A 16,716-nucleotide genomic window follows, 5' to 3' on the forward strand; every position below is an offset into this window, starting at 1 on the left:
TTGTGACAAACAGCATTTTGACTACTAAAAAAGTATTTCAGTTGTAGCTTTCCCGAAAATCTAAAAATGTCACATTTCAAATCATGTAAACGTGGGATTACTGTTGGTATGAACTTTAAGCCGCACTCAAGCACAGACTTAAATCATTTAAAGTATAACCTGATAAATTGACAATATACGACTCACAGTTACCATTTTCCTCTCTTATTATGTTGAAACTGTTGGGGTTGCTGGTCCCATTGTTGTGCATATTGTCCATCTCATTGCCATTTTCTGCTCTGCTGTTCAGACTGACAAAAACTGGGTCCATTGCGAAAAATGTGCTGATGTTGAGCTCCATTCTGAGCTTTAGGAAGAGCTGGAAAATAATTTTTTCTTAAAATATCGTCTTCAACAGAGGATACTGTTTCATACGAATTGAGTGTGAATAAAAATGAATGCTGTTCAGTACGATTCTCTCCTTTCTGAAAACGCACATGACGCTTAGCCCTTCTCCTATTGGTTCTTCCTTGAAAGGCACTACCATTATCATAGTCCGGGTTTCTCTAAGCAACTTCTTCTTTTTTCGTTCAGTAATTTCTTCCTCATAGCTTTTCAATTTTATATTAATGTCCGTAAGTAATTTGTCAAGAAATTCAGGACCAGACTTGGAGAGCAAGTTCGCACAAGTGGAGCCTATGTCAATGTGTAGCTCCTTCTGTTTTACCCTCTCTCTTTCTATGAGAATGGAAACCCATTCCAAGGTGCACTTGTGTGCAGCTAAAATCCATCATTTATGGAAAATGTTATCATTCTCATTCTGCAAATTAAATGGAGTAGCAGGATCTTTATATGCCTTAACCCACGAGGGGGTTATATCTAGTTCCATGTATTTCAAAAGACTTTGTACATTGAGGAAGACAGCAGTTTCCTTACACATGAGTTTTGTAAGTGTATCACACAGTATGTGATACCTACCAATAGTGTAAAATGGGTTTTGCAGACGACTGTTACGATCTTCCTCCCATTTCTCCCACACTATGAGAGTCTGCTCCCTCTAACACAAGCCTGGTCTCCCAGAAACTTCCGAGGAATGTAAACGTTCATTTGACTGCAGTAAATAACTGTAATGACTGTTGGTGCATATCAACTTGTGAGTCACGAAAAAGCCTAGGAATATCCACATTAGGATCACTGGCCATGTCATATAGCTGTAGACCACACAAAAAGAAAGTTCAACAATCAATACCACGTAGCCAGTGACAATGCAGTGCACTAAATAAAACTGTTTATTCTCTCTGACGTCTCGGCACAATTGCCTTCAAGGAGTATAATGCATTCACAAATATCTATCCCTTATATAATGGACATAATTAAACACTTAACAATTCAATTAAAAACAATTGAAGTCACAATTAAAGTAAAAATCCCCAACTGAGCTTCACGTTCATTCCCTTAAGAATCATAGTATCAAATTTTAATCTATCTAAAGCTTCTTTATACGGAAGTTTATTTTTAATACTTTTTCCATCAACACAAATATTGTCTGTTTTTTCCAGAATGGTTCCTTTTATCCCCATACATTGCCCCTGGTGTACTCTATAAAAATGTTCTGCCACTGAACTTTTTTCCTTTTTATTGTCAGTATCTTAATATGCTCTAAGAGCCTTGTTTTAAAGGCTCTTTTAGATTCTCCAATGTAAAATTTGTTACAAGGGCACTTCAGGGCATAAATAATGCCCTCAGTGTCACATATAAATTGACCCTTTACTTTAAATCTAAGTCCATTAATTCTATCAAAACTTGATGAAATATATTTATAGGCTATACACCTTCCACAAACCATTGTGCCCTGATAACCAATCATGATGTTTAAATTAGATGGGGGCATAACAAATTTTCCCCTAACTAAAAAATCTTTTATATTCCTTCCAACTTTATGAGATATTTTAAGCTTCTTTTTTGTTAAACTAAGTGCACCAAAATACTTTTTGAACAAACAGAAAAAAAACATGCAGACTTTCATCTTTTTTACAGACATCCTAGCACCCTCATAAACAAGGCGATATTTAATTAAAAAATGATCCAGTAGTTCCTTTGCATTGGCAAGAAGCAAGAATCTAAGTCCATAACATACAGATGCTCCTTTGTAGAGTCTCTCCTTTCAGGATTCCTTCAGAGGAATATGTCCAGGTCTTCTAAGAATAATTTTCAATGATTCTTTTCTACTGGGGTTGGCATAATGTTTAAGGTGTTTCCCTTACAAACACAAAGTGCAGGTTTGATTCTCAAATGGGATAATTAGCTGGACTTAAATTGCCTACAAGGGCAGTTAGCCTGGAACTAATCCATGAACCATGAGCTAACACCTAGAAATGATGATGGCCTTCCTTGATCACTCTTATGGTATTGGTCACATATTGGAAGTACCCTGCCAAAGATATCATACATCCAGCCACATACCAAAGCTTGTGAGGCTTTTTGTCTTACCATACTTCTGATGTATGACCCGAGTACAAGAATATGAAGAGGTTCATAAGAGATATTTGTGTGCCAAAATCGTTAGAATTCACCAGCCTAAACAGTGAGACTTCACTTACTACGCTTTGGTCTGTCAGACGTGAAGCTTATGCCAGTTTCCATTGTAAGTGGACACATTAAGTATCCCCAGTAGGAATACTTTCTCCTTTTTTAATATTTTGACTAAAATCCTAACTTGTTCATGTCAGATAAGAAGGGTAAATTTGACTGTGGAGGCAGGTGCCCTATACAGACAGCCATACTAAATGTTTATTTTTCTTTGGGCCTAGTCACAGCTATAAGGAGTGTTCCATTTATCAGTCATTTGTTTCTTAAACCTTAAGAGCTGCTTATCTTCCCTCAACACCTATTTTAAAAAATCAAACGTTTAAGTAGCTCATGCAGGGTAGGATGGCTTCTTCTAAGACTTCCCAATAAGACATTCCTCAGCAGCCAAAAAAGAAGCTTAAAAAGTCAAAGCCTGAAGTTTCTGTTGTCTGGCTAGGCATGGACGTCTCTGCTGTGGTGCTTGATGAGCCTTCAGAAAGCTCAGGGTTTTATGCTGCTCCTGCTGTTTTTACTCCATTGGAGGCTGATAAGATGCAGCTTCCTAGCACATCATGCTCAACAGATTATACAGACAGCTTGGCTGGGAAATGGGAACCAAGGGGCCAGAGGTCTAACCTCAGATTTTGGTCTGAGAAAGTGTTCCTGGTACCATTATTGAGGTACATCAGGGGTCAAATCCTCTCTGGTACATCCAAGCTGATGCCCCCAGGAAGAAGAAACAGAAGATAAAATGTACGTCTTCTGCTGCACCTTCTTTTTCTGGGGATCTTTAGAAGGAGAGGTATGATTTTTCACAGGAACTTTTTAAACTGTATTGGTCTTGCTTTGAAGTATGATCAACAAAATTCTGGAGTTTCGCATAATGTCCTGCCATATACAGTACCAAATTATTTAATCATGGATGAAAAAATGTTTTTGCAATTTTATTTTGTTGTTTAGGACTGATCCCTGAATGTTTTTCTTGTCCTCAGAGCTGACAGTTCCTACCATGACATCACAAAGGACTAAATCTGCAATGTCTCACAACCTAAATTCATGTACAGACTACTGTATTTCTGTGTTAAATGCACCAGTAGTAGTTTCTTACTTTCTAGAAATACAAGTTGTAAATTAGTTCTTGCAGGTGGAACACTTTACACACACACACACATATATATATATATATATATATATATATATATATATATATATAATGTGTGTGTGTGTGTGTGTATATATATACAGTGATATGAATAAGTTTTGAATACCTAGAAAATATTTTGCCCTGTGTGTACCATTTATTCATCAAAAGAAGCCATGACCCAAATGAAACTAGTGATGCTTTTGTGGCTAAACTGGGATATAGAGCTAAGGGACTGTGAATTTGGAGAGTTGCATGAATCACTGCTGAGAGATAGTATTGTGTGTGGGTATAACAAATGAAAGAAAAGTAAACTGTCAACTGAAAAGTATTTTACATGAGAGAGACAGCAGCAGATGTTTTTTCAGCAAACAAAATAATGTATATACAAATGAAGGTGCTAGCAGGAAAGCTTGATCTGTGTAAAATTAAATTATATAAATGCTAGGGAGAGAGAAAAGAAAACAGAATGACTACTGTGATTATAAGGCTGAATACCAGGTAAAAAGGAGTCAAATTTAATAGAGACTACAAAGTAGCCATATAGTGATACCAAGTTCACATCTTCTGAGTAAAAGCTTTGTAAGAAATTTGGCTAAGCCCCAAAGGCAAAATTTGTCCCATACAGGAGATGTGGAAATTTAAATGAGTTTGCTAAAATGTATAGCACAAAGAGGGACAGTGGCAGGAACAAACACAAAGTACAAATAGTTGGTGAAATAAATCAATAAATGTGCCAAATGGTAGTGAAGGTTAACAGTCAGAAAATAAATTATTCTTTGAAACTGTTAGTGTGCAATGACTGCTGTAACCTTAGAGAAGTCAGGAGTGACTATCCAGTGTGCAGTGACTGCTGTAACCTTAGAGAAGTCAGGAGTGACTGTCCAGTGTGCAGTGACTGCTGTAACCTTAGAGAAGTCAGGAGTGACTGTCCAGTGTGCAGTGACTGCTGTAACCTTAGAGAAGTCAGGAGTGACTGTCCAGTGTGCAGTGACTGCTGTAACCTTAGAGAAGTCAGGAGTGACTGTCCAGTGTGCAGTGACTGCTGTAACCTTAGAGAAGTCAGGAGTGACTGTCCATCCATCCTCAACCTCTTTTTCCCATTTTGCACAAGGGGTTGGGGTGTCACTTCAACAGTGACAATCATCTTGAGCCAAGGTTTACACCTCCGGGTAGCTAGCCCTGCAACTGTAGTTCATTTGTACCACTCACACACACTAATACCTATGACCAGTGTAGAGTGTCCAGTCCACCTACTGCATGGCTTTGGAATGTGGGAGGAAAGTGGATCACTGAAGGAAACCTACACAACAGCAGGGAGGACATACAACCTCTGCACAGAAGGCACCACAGCCGAGAATCGAAACAGAGAGCCTCTTGCTGTGAGGCAACAACACTAACTGCTGCACCACCGCAGCTGTAGTGTTCAGAAGTGTATGAATGTTAAAATATATGGGATAATTGGACTGAAAAGTTTGTATTAGCAGTCAAAGTTTTGAGATCAAGCTGAGTAATGGATCTGAGTGTAACATCTTAAATTAAAGAAGGAGTTAAGCTTTGGGAATACAGTGCAAGTTGGACGGATCATAATGTATACTGTTGATCTGTACTAGGCACAGACTATTGCCTAATGGGCAGACAGAACTGGGCAGTGAATAGAAAAAAAAAACAAGCTATTATATTGTGGCATTACGGAAAGTCAGTTGCTGGTGAACTGAGCATTATAAAATGCAACCACAGTGTTTCAGCATGATTGCAAAATCGTGAAGAGAGCAATTCAGATTTTACAAAGAGGGCTTAGGAGATCATACCTTTGGTATCCTGGATGAGTACACAGAATTGAGTAGAAACAGAGGTACTTCTTCTCCACGCAGACATCTTAGTGATTCCGACCTTTATAGTCCCATTCAACGGCATTATGAAGTTGTTGCTGCACTATATATGAAGAGACAGTAGCTGTAGTTATTTCCACAAATACCTGCAGGTTATGTCAGATCCTTGTCACTGGGCTTTTGAGTGGTAGATTTTGTGCACCGACTTCAGAATGTGTTTGTTTCTTGCAGCAAAACCCAGTGCACTCCATTAATGGTGGGTTGAGTAATTCACATAATCTTTTCCTGTGTAGTGGGATTTGGAGTTCCCAAGAAAGGCTTTACATAAATGTGCTAGAGCAAAACACAGTTTTGGAATGGACATTGAGTCCAGAATTCCTCCTGCTCCATTAGTACAAATGAAATGAGCTAGCAGAGAGTCACTCATATATGCTGTCTTTGCAGAGAAATGACATGGGTGTAGACTATAGGATCTACACATCCCAGAGGAAGCAAATGTATTGGTGGAATCCTTCAGTCACATTTTCACCCTATTTGAAAGTTGAAGATAGGGAGATGTGCGGTCAAGATTTTCTCCCAAGTTTACTCAGTTCATTAAGACCAGCTAAGGTGATGGTGGACATAGTCTTCCTCTTGTGGCAGGGAAGATTCATATACACCTTTCCTCCTCTTGTGGCAGGGAAGATTCATATACACCTTTCCTCCTTTTATTCTCCTAGTAAAACTTAAAGGCTTAGACTCATCTTCATTAAATCTTGGTCATTGAGAAGGGTGTGTTTTTAGGCTCTTAGTTTACTTGTAGTACACCATCCTGTCTAAGGAAGTCCATCTTGGTTAGGGGTGATGGAGTGTTACATTTCCTAGCATTGCTGCTACATTAGACCTTTTATAGCTTCAAGGCCTTCCAATGGAAGTTTCTTGGTTAATCGAGGCTGCTAGAAAACCTTCCTTATATCCTACCTGTTGGTATCTTGTACTGCCTTATTTGATGAGCTTACAGGCCATCGTGGCCTATTGTAAGTTTGTTTGATTTGTGATTTTGTTATTACACAGGCATGACTCATGTTTTCTCCATTTTGGTTTATCACAAACTAGTGGAGGCAGAAACATTGGCTTGGTAGGCAAGTCCACAATGGGGTTCTGCATCTTTGTCTAACTCCTTTGGATTTGAACTTTCTAACTGATAGACTTCCCAACTCCCATTTGTACAGACAGATGTGGCAGCTGTGAGTTTCATGTTTTGAAAGATGCTATTCTTTGGTATTTGTTACCTCTACCCTAAGGATCTCAGAGCTTCAAGCATTTACTTCTTGAGAACCCTGTTTATTATTTCACAAGGCCTAGATGTCATTTAGGACTAATTGATATATCCTTCCAAAAGGGTCAGACTTTCTGGTAAACAGATTCATTCACTTTGTCTTTCTTTCTAATGTCAGAATTCAGGAAGCGTTTGGGTCATTCATACTCTTGATGTACACCTTCAGCTCAATTTCTACCTGAAGAGGATGCATGAGTTCAGGAAGGCAGACCACTTATTTGTTTCCTTTGCTGCAGGTAAAGAGGGCTAACTGTGTCTTAAAATGTGTCAAAATGGATTACTGGCTACCATGCATTTGAAAATGCTGCTTGCATACTTCCTTGCAGTGGCCACCTGTTTGTTGCTACAAACCGTGACCAAACATTATTGTTTGAATTAATGTCCAAGGATTCAGCCCTTCTTTAGAGTCCCATTGTCTCAGGATTTTATTTTTCAGTTTTTGAATACGTTGAGTCTCCTGGAAGGCTTAATTTATGCTGCTTTGGATTCCTCCCAGCTGATGCTCACTTTCAAAGTCAGGTATTATTGATATGAATTACTCTTCTGCAATCTCCCTGTATATGGAAACCTTTCTTTCTTTATTTCTAATAGTTAACAATGTTTTACCTTTGGTCAGTTATTAAGTTTTATATGCTTTTTCTGATCTGTGACTTTCGGGTGTACTTGTCCACTGCATGATGCCTAACTTGGGGTTGCAGCACTGAGTGCATTTTCCTCTTGGCATATGGCATCCCCATGTATGCCAGCAGGTGTCATGCACACCTCTGATCTCTAGATCTAGAGAATATTCACAAATTTGCCAAGTGTGGAATATCAGAAGAGGAGTTCCCAACAGATAGCCACTTAAGAGGGCCAGTTCACAATTTAATTGATAATAGCAAATGCATATTTGTTATTTCCATCAGAATGTTTTATAATGCTGTACAGTATTGAACAGATCAAGTTTAAGGGAACACAGTTTTAGCATAGTGACTACAAAGTATGACATGGATATCTAACTTGTGGAATAAACTGTGACGTTATGTGAGATATGCCAGTATGTTGTAACATGTCATATTTTTTGAGTAGGTGGTGATATTTTAACAAAAGACTGTACAGTTTTGCTTTTGCTTAACTTGTACAGTAGATCTAGTTTGGTAAGTGTCACTTCTTTTGAGCAGGAGTTTGCTGTGGACTTTTGAATGTTTACATTCAAATAATGCTGCCAGTAAATGTAGTCAGGAGAAATGTTGTGCCTTATTTTTCCTGAGAGAACCTGTTACGTGTGTCTTGTTTTTTTTTCTTCTTAGACCGCATTGTTGGAAGAACAGCAGTCAGTAATGCAACAGTGTGCAGAGCAGCGCAAGAAGATTGCATCTGAGTGGGCTGAATTCCGTGCTCAACAGAAACTGACCCATGAACACGTGGAACGTAGTACCAGTCGTGCACTGCAAATGGATGCACAACGTGAGGAAAGCATCATTACCATGGCCAAGGTAAGAAAAGCAATGCTTTCATAAATTAATATCATCGACTCTGGGTTAAAGAGGAAGCATCTCTGTCGTAAAAGTTAGGCATAAGCATGATACCTGAATTAATGTAAAGGGGGAAGTAAGATTGGTAAGATAGCTATATTTTCATATACAAACTTGTCTCTTTTGTTTATGGGCATTAGCTTGATTTAAAAATTGTGTGTTTCTGAAGTATAGCCAAACTATGTACTTATGCTGTACTGATGAGGTCAATAACAGTGCTGAAACATGCATGTCCACAGCTAGTGAGGTTTGGATTTATTGACCTGAATGTAACCATAAAGACTTAAAAAGGAAAAAAAGTTATGGACATTCAGAAGCCATGTAGTTGAAACACTTGCTGTCCTTAAGGGGTCGTTCACATATATCCCATGGGCCACAATTATAGGAAGTATAAGGCACAGTGAAAACTCTAACTTGGCTTTGTTGTTTTTGCAGTTTTTACTGAATGGTTTATCTGTGTGACCTCTTTGGCCTTAGATTTGTATATACACGGATTCACTTTATAATCCCAAAATATTGAAATATCGAATTTTAGTATCTCGAGACTATAAAGCTGAAAACTTACAAACTCAAAACCAGGAAATTTAAAACCATGAATGTCACAAAAACAATACACCACACACACAAACACAAATACACCTACCTCCCAACACTACAACAAACCAAACCAACACACATGAACACAACAAAACTAACACACACAGCAGACTAGCAGTTTGTCTAAGCTGCAGGTGGGTGACTCTGCTGTGGCTATTTTGTCATATCTCAGACCACTCGTCTTTTACCTTTATACTCTGATGTAGCACCTACAGTAACTATGGACCAGGGGTGAACTACATCCTCTGCGGCTGTTGGAGCCCCCTCAGTGGGCAAGGGAAAGCTACTCTTGTTGGTCTTGGGAGAGGAAACTGGGAAGGTTTCCCTGTTGTGTCATAATGCTGTGCCACTGCTGGGGAAGCAGTGGCTGCCATTAGTAGCATAGTTGGTGCCATTTTTCCTGTCAAAAAGAAACAGAAAAGCAAACACGTATGCACTTCTTATCAAATGTTTTTTTTTTTTTTTTTGGATAGGAGTAGCTTACTGGGCTTGCTTCAGAGTTTGATTCAGGCTATTGATCGTTTCTGGCAAGAGATTCAAGATCCCAAATCTGAACAGGAAGATGCAGGTTCTGGGTTTTGTACTCAGATTTCTGATTCAGACTCAGAGGAGAGCTCACTTTCTGATTATCCCTGTGGAGGTGTCCCTTTCTCTGATACCATTGTTAAAATGTGCCAGTGTTTTCATAGGTTCATAGGTAGGTACTAGGCTATTGGCCCAAGGGCCTATATAAGCCTAGCCAAAAAGGTACCCTGGCTTTCTCCACCCAAGAAAATTATTTTTCTGTGCCCCTGTCGAGCAGAGCCACAGAAGTGATCCTGGGGTGAATTTCCTATTTCCCATTCAATCATCAAGATTTTTCTTGAAGAGTGCTAATGAAGAGCTTTGTTTGATATAGATAGGTAGTTTGTTCCAGAGTATGGGAAGTCTCTGGGACAGGAATCTATCCCTCCAGCATGTTCTGTTTATTGTGGTGACAAGGTTTAGGTCCCTAGAGCGTGTAGCTCAGAGGGAATGGGATTTCTTTAAGTGGAGCATGTCCAACAGCTCTGGGTTTGACATAGCTTTGCATGTTAGGCAGAGATCGCCTCTGAGTAGGCGATATGTGACGGAGTAAAGCTGAAGTTTTTTGTGACGGTCTGCGTAGGGCTTCTGTTTGAGGCTGGCAATCCTCTTTGTGAGGTATTTCTGCAACCTTTCCAGTTGTTGTTGATGTCTTGTGAAGTACATACCAAAAGGGGCGTTGTACTCAATAATGGGTCTAATGAGTGCCGAGTAGAGGGGAACAATGACCTCTTTTTTCCTGGATGAGAAACCTTCTGTGATGAGGTATGCCACATAGAAGGATTTCCTGACTTATGTGGCGATGTGATTATCAAAGGAGAGACTGCTGTCCACTTGTGTCCCAGGGACTCTTATCACACTTTCGGTGTTAAGTAGACTACCGCATATGTGGTAGTTCATGGGTACAGAGTTTTTACCAAAGGGGATGACAATGCACTTTTTGGCATTGAGCTTGAGGCCATGGCTTTGACACCAGGCATCTGCCTCAGTGAGGCCCTTTTGTAGGATGTCCACATCGTTAGGAGTTTTGATTATGGCTCCCTGTTTGCAGTCATCTGCAGACTTCACTAGCCAAAGCCCTTCTGTGTTCGCCTGTATTTCAGAGAAGTAGATACCAAACAGGAGAGGACCCAGGACTGAACCTAGTGGTACTCCACTTGTCACTGGTCTGAAGTCGGATTTGGAGTCTGCTACTTTCACAGTGTGGGTTCTGTCACTGAGCCAGTCGGCAACCCATCTTGTGACATAAGGATTTATACCTAGTTTAGTGAGTTTATCTATAATTCCAGAGTGGGGGATGGTATTGAAAGCCTTAGCGAGATCTAGATAGGCTGTGTGAACCACCTTACCCTCGTCTACGGTTTTGGTGACTAATTCAAAGAAGTCTTATCAGGTTTAGGAGACATGATCTGCCTTTTACAAACCCGAAGCGGGTGGGTTCCAGAGTCTGGAGATTACTAATGTCTTTGTTTATAAGTTCCATGATGATACGTTCCATAGCCTTGCAGACGACCAGGCTCCTCAGGCTAATGGGGTGGTAGTTCCCTGGGTCTGTGGTGATTCCCCCTTTGTGAAGTGGGATAACCGTCACTCTGCACCATTCAGTGGGTACAAAGCTTGAGCTTGAACATGGTACTTTGGTGGGGTGCCAGCTCGTTCTGTAGTTTGTGTAGAATGCAGCCTGGGATGTTGTCAGGTGCCATGGATGCTGTGTTCTTGGCTTTGGAGAGTGTATTTTTTACCTGTGCAGCCATGATTACAGGAACTTTGCATTCTTCCGGTATAGAGATGGGCCCTTTAGGGGGTGATAGGGGGTAAAGTTAGCACTGAACCTATCTACCAGGATGTTGGCAATATCAGTTGGTTCTGTATATTTAGTGTCATTGTGCTGTAACTCAGAGCAGATCTGAGTGTTGCCATTGAGATTCTTGACATAGTTAGAGAATGCTTTGTGGTTGTCCTTAGAATCAGTGGCGATTTTGTTTTCGTAACTAGCTTTGGAGGATTTTATGAGGGATCTCAGCTTCTTACTGAGGCTGACCAGGGAGTTCCTCCAATCATGGGATTTTACTCTTTTTTGCAACAGTTTCTTTCTTCTGTTTAGAGTTTGTTTATGGCAGGGGACTACCAGATTGGCTTCCTTTTTTTGGAGGATAGCATCTTGGTTCTGTTGTTTATGGCAGGGGACCACCAGTTTGGCTTCCTTTTTTTGGAGGATAGCATCTTGGTTCTGTTAGGGATAACACGATCCATGCACTCGCGTAAGTGCTTATAAAGTGCATTTGTGTAGGATTCAATAGTCGTGCCTCTATTGCCCATCTGCATGGGTGTTGTGAAGTTTGCCACTTCTGTCTTAAGAAGCGTGAAGTTGGCTTTGGAGAACTTTTTTATGGTGGTTTCCCTAATGGGGGGTGGGGGTGGGATGTAGATGTCTAGGATGATTAGCTTGTGGTCATATCTGACCAACGAGGAATTGACCTCTGGTGTGGAACACCGATCACCCATGTTGGTAATTACCAGGTCTAGGATATTGCTGCCCTTGGTGGGGGTGTGGATAAGTTGATCTAAGGCATTGGAATTTATAAATTCCAGAAAATGTTAAGCAAAAGAGTTGATACATGAGTAGTTTCCCCAGTTAATGGTGGGGTAGTTGAAATTGGCCATAATTAGGGTGTTGGGTTGTACCCTAATATTTTCCAGTGTATCAAGAAATGAGAAGTGGGAATCCTGGGGCAAGGTGGGGGATCTGTAGCAAGCAACAATTTGGATTGCGGTCTTGCCCAGAGTTAGTTGCAATTGGATAATCTCAGATGCATTATTCTGAGCAACTAGTCTGGAGGTGTGGATATCCTTAATGAATGTGGACACACCTCTGCCTTTAGTGTTTTGGTCCAGGTTAGGTGGCCGAAAAGTGTGGTATGAATTATATCCTGGTAATGCAGGGGTGCTCTCTGGAGCCTTGGACCAGGTCTCTGTCACTGCACAGATGTCAATGTTCTCCATTTTAAGGAGTGCCTCGAGTGAGTGCATTTTGAGGTTTAGACTTCTAGCATTGAGTAGCATTACCCTCAGATTTTGCTTGCTTGTACCTGTTAAGGTGGTGAATTTGTCATTTGAACCTTGCCTAAAAAAGGCACTATAGGGGTGGCAAGAGCCTTAGCCAGTATCCAGAATCCCAAGGGTGACAGGTGCAGGCCATCTCTGGCAAAGCATCGTGGTCTGTTGATCATGTCATCCCAGGCAGACAGATACTGGATCCCCTTAGAATTACACCAGAAGCTCAGCCAGTTGTTGATGTCAATCATTTTGTCCTTGTAGTGTGGTATCATTTCATTCTGGGTTATGGCAGGATGCCACTCAGGGCTAGGGTCATAACTGCCTGGGCTACAAGATCAGAGAGCTCCTCCATGTCTCTTTTCATGTAGTCCAGGGAGATATGTCTCAGGTCATTCATACCAACATGGACAATGACAGATTCATATGTGTACTTGTTGTGGAGAGACCTGAGCGTGTGCATTATGTGGCGGATCCTGGCACCCGACAGGCAGCTGAAAGCAACTTTCTCCTTGTTTAGCCTGGTGAGTGGAACATCAGTGTGCCTGACTATAGTGTCACCCATGACTAGTGTGTTGAGTACATTGTTGTGCCTTATGGTCTGTGGTTGAGTGGTGCACTGAGTTTGTGGGTTATGTGTCATTTGGGTTGTGTTGGGGGGGTGGAGGTTGCTTATGTTTCTGCTTTGGAGGTCTCTGTTGCTTGGACAGATTTTTATTGAGAACCTCTGTGAATGTAGTTGTGCATTTTGTGTTTCTGTGTGTAGGTTTTGAGGGACTATGTGATGAGCGTGGTGTGGTGAAAGTGTTTACCTTCTTCTCTTGACTGTCAAGTGCAGTCTTGGGTGAAGAGAGCTTTGCTTCCAGTTTGGCTATATAAGTGCATCTCTCACAGGTTGGTTGGGTGGTAGGAGGAGAGGGTTGTCTGTGTACATGAGGCAATTGCTGCATTGCCCCAAGATGCCCAGATTCATCAGGTAGACAGGAGAAAACACCCGGAGCTGACCCTTAGACATGCCTGGATAGGTGCTTATTTATTAAGTACTAAAAACTGTTTTCCTCTAGACAACTGAGGAAAGTTGAGTGCTGTAGTAATTTGTACCTTATTTAGTGCTTACAATGAGTTCTGAACATCTGCTGGGCTAAAAAAAAAACAGATTTGAGTGCTAAAACTAAAGAACTGGCTAGTTCTAAGGGCAAATTTGAAGAGCAGACTTTATGGCGCCAGGAGTAGTTTAACTCTAGCTAAGCAGCGATGCATAAAGTGTGTGTGTGTGTGTGTATATATATATATATATATATATATATATATATATATATATATATATATATATATATATAAACAGTAACAAATGAGTAAGATGATTTAAAAAATTACCAGTTAACCAATATTAGTGTTCAAGTTATACAAAGTTAGATTCATCAGGTCTGAGTCTAGTCTCTGCTACAGAAAACAAGGCGTACCAATTTTAGAAAGAAACCGTTCAAATAAGCAGTCACAATAAGCCTTTAACCAGAAACTCCCAGCTCAGAAGGGCAGAATCTACACTCTCCTCCCACAACAGTGCAGACCACAATCTTCTTAATGTAAAACAACTGGTCTGAAGCCCAAGTGCTTAATCCAAAGGCTTAGAATAACAGTTACAATTTAATCAGGCTACTAACAAGCATTAATAAATGCAGCAGAATAAATGCAATTTAGTACTTTTAAGGGCAGGCAGCAAAAGCAAAATAAAGTAGGAAGAAACACAAGCACAGTAAAAACAGATGAATAAAGTGCAATTTATTTTTCAGTGTTCCGTTTTCAGTATGGGAACACTGAGGTTCCTCAGTCCCTCAGAAAATACTATGAGTTGTTTACAGAAGGATGTTCCAGAACTTACACCCATTCCTCCCTTCCTGTCTACTTTAGAGAATGTGTGTCTTACTGCCTGCAGTTTTTCAAATATCAGCCAGTTGTCCCTAAAAAGGCAGATAGGAAGTGTAAAGTTCCTTTTTTTTATTTTTATACATTACTCCCAAACTTGACCCAACAGCTATTGTCTTAGTTGACTCCTCTGCTGCTAATGCCGATCATACTCTTTCTAATAAGGATGGGAAATTATTACTATGTTTAAGAAAAAAAAGTGTATACTTCTGCAACTTTGAATTTCAGAATTTTTAATTGCCAGACTCGTATATTAAAGTTTATTTTGACATATTGTGAAAGTTTCAGGAATGTTTTACTGTAGTTTCTTCTTGTGAAGAAAAGTCTGCTGTAAATAACTTAGTTTCCTCTATTGCACAGGCCATTGTTTACAGTGTGTGTGTATGACTCTGTTGATACTGCTAGCACTATGGCCACCAGTATGGTTTTAAGAAGGTTTGTTCGACTGAATTCCCAGAACCTCACAGATGATGTTAAAAATGAGATTTTAAATTCTCCTTTGGATAGAGATTTATTGTTTAGCTTCTCTGCTGCAGAGATGATCAAAAAGTGTGATGAAAGGGGCAAGTTCATCCAAGGAATCTCTTAAGATTTTCAGCCCTCCTTTTTCAAATTGTCCAAGTGATTTTCTTTCTCCTCATCCAGTTTCACACAAAAGACAGTCTCAACAAAATGTAGGTAAACAGACGTTTAATAAGAAGTGGCAAGGAGGTTCCAAAAAGAAGCCTCAAATCTCCCCAAACCAAGAACACACCAATGACTGTTCAAGAGACCTTGTGACCCCCTCCCACCATGGCCCTTTTTCTCTTCCAGAAAGTCTGAATCTCAGTTTTTCTCTTTGGCAACAGATTGTTTCAGACAAATGGGTTTTCAAAATCAGTCATCAGGATTAGATATGTCAGTGGGGGGAATTCCTGCTTTCCAGGAGGTAACGTCTCATCCTGCAGATGAGACTCTAATGTTTCCACCTGTTCTTCATCACTTGCTGTCCCAAGGAGTGATAGAACCAGCTCCTCTTTCCCAGGTGGGGAATGGTTTTTTATTTAAAGATATACCTAGTGCAAAAGAAAGAAACTTTGTGGAGAACAGTTGTGGATTTTTCTTTCCTAAACCTGTTTGTGATAGTGCCCAAATTCAAAATTATGTCACTTCACAACCTGATACCTCTTCTTACTCTTAAAAATGTCCTGGTAACACTAGTCTTAAAAGATGCTTAGCATCACGTTCCTATTAATCTATACTTGAACCATTTCTTAAGGTTTTGTGTGCCTGGGTCACATTATCAGTTCTCTGCCTTATCCATTGGACTGTCCGCTGAACCAAGAGTGTTCATAAAGTATCTAGCTCCAGTTATAGCTCATTGCAGGCTACAGGATATCCACATTTTTCTGTATTTGATGACTTGTTTATCTTTGTAGAGACTTGTTCAAAATGTGAGGAAAAAAGTCAGGAATTTATCTCATGGATGGGATTCCAAGAGAACATTCAAAAGTCTGTCTTGACTCAACCTCACACAAGATTGTATTCCTGGGATGTCAACTGGATACTTCAGTTCAAAGACTTTGTCCACCACAGGAAGAACAGTTCTTTATTTAGATCTGTTCCTAAGGTTTTCCACTTAGACTTCAGTCACTGCAAGGGAATACTTCAGGACTTTGAGTCTCATGGCATCTATGATTCTCATGATACCCCTGGCAAGACTCCACATGAGAAAGATACAGTGGAATCTGAAATCTCTTTGGTCCCAGTGTCAACATCCTTTATCTTTTCATATCCCAGTAGTGAAGTTTGTCAGAAGAGAAATCACTTGCTGGAAACAATAGATATCCCTAAATCAAGGTTTCCCCTTCTGCCTCCCTGCTCTAAAGCAGTTATTCACCACAGATGCTTCAGCTTTTGCTTGGGGGCAGTTTCAGGAGATATAAAAGTGCAGGGGGTGTTGGATGCCAAGGACAGATGCAAGCACATAAATATCAAGGAGGTGCTTGCCCTGATCAAGGCACTCAGTTCTCTGAACCATCTTTGGTCCCTGGGACATCTTCAAGTGGTTACATATAATGCGACAGTGATGTGGTACATCAACAAACTAGGGGTAGTCAGGTCATACCCCTTTGCAGACTAGCCATGTTAGCGTGGGATATAGCTTCGCAGCAGAATCCCACTCAACAGGCATCCTACATTCTATGAGAGCTAAGCTGTGTAGCAGACAAGGTGACAAAAAAC

The 16,716-nt window shown here is 40.3% G+C and overlaps 1 protein-coding gene across 3 annotated transcripts in view; it reads left to right on the forward strand.

The window, feature by feature from the left end:
* Positions 1–16,716, forward strand: part of FBF1 (Fas binding factor 1) — a 1,798,645-nt gene that overhangs the window by 1,463,154 nt on the left and 318,775 nt on the right. For all 3 annotated transcript variants that reach the window (XM_044090504.1, XM_044090506.1, XM_044090505.1), the window contains one exon: positions 8,128–8,313. In XM_044090504.1, coding sequence (XP_043946439.1) covers positions 8,128–8,313 — 186 coding nt within the window. The remainder of the gene's footprint in view (positions 1–8,127; positions 8,314–16,716) is intronic.

The sequence above is a fragment of the Protopterus annectens genome, chromosome 12.part0 (genome assembly GCF_019279795.1).
Source record: "Protopterus annectens isolate FY-2018-M chromosome 12.part0, PAN1.0, whole genome shotgun sequence".
In the NCBI taxonomy this organism is placed as follows: Eukaryota; Metazoa; Chordata; order Ceratodontiformes; family Protopteridae; genus Protopterus; species Protopterus annectens.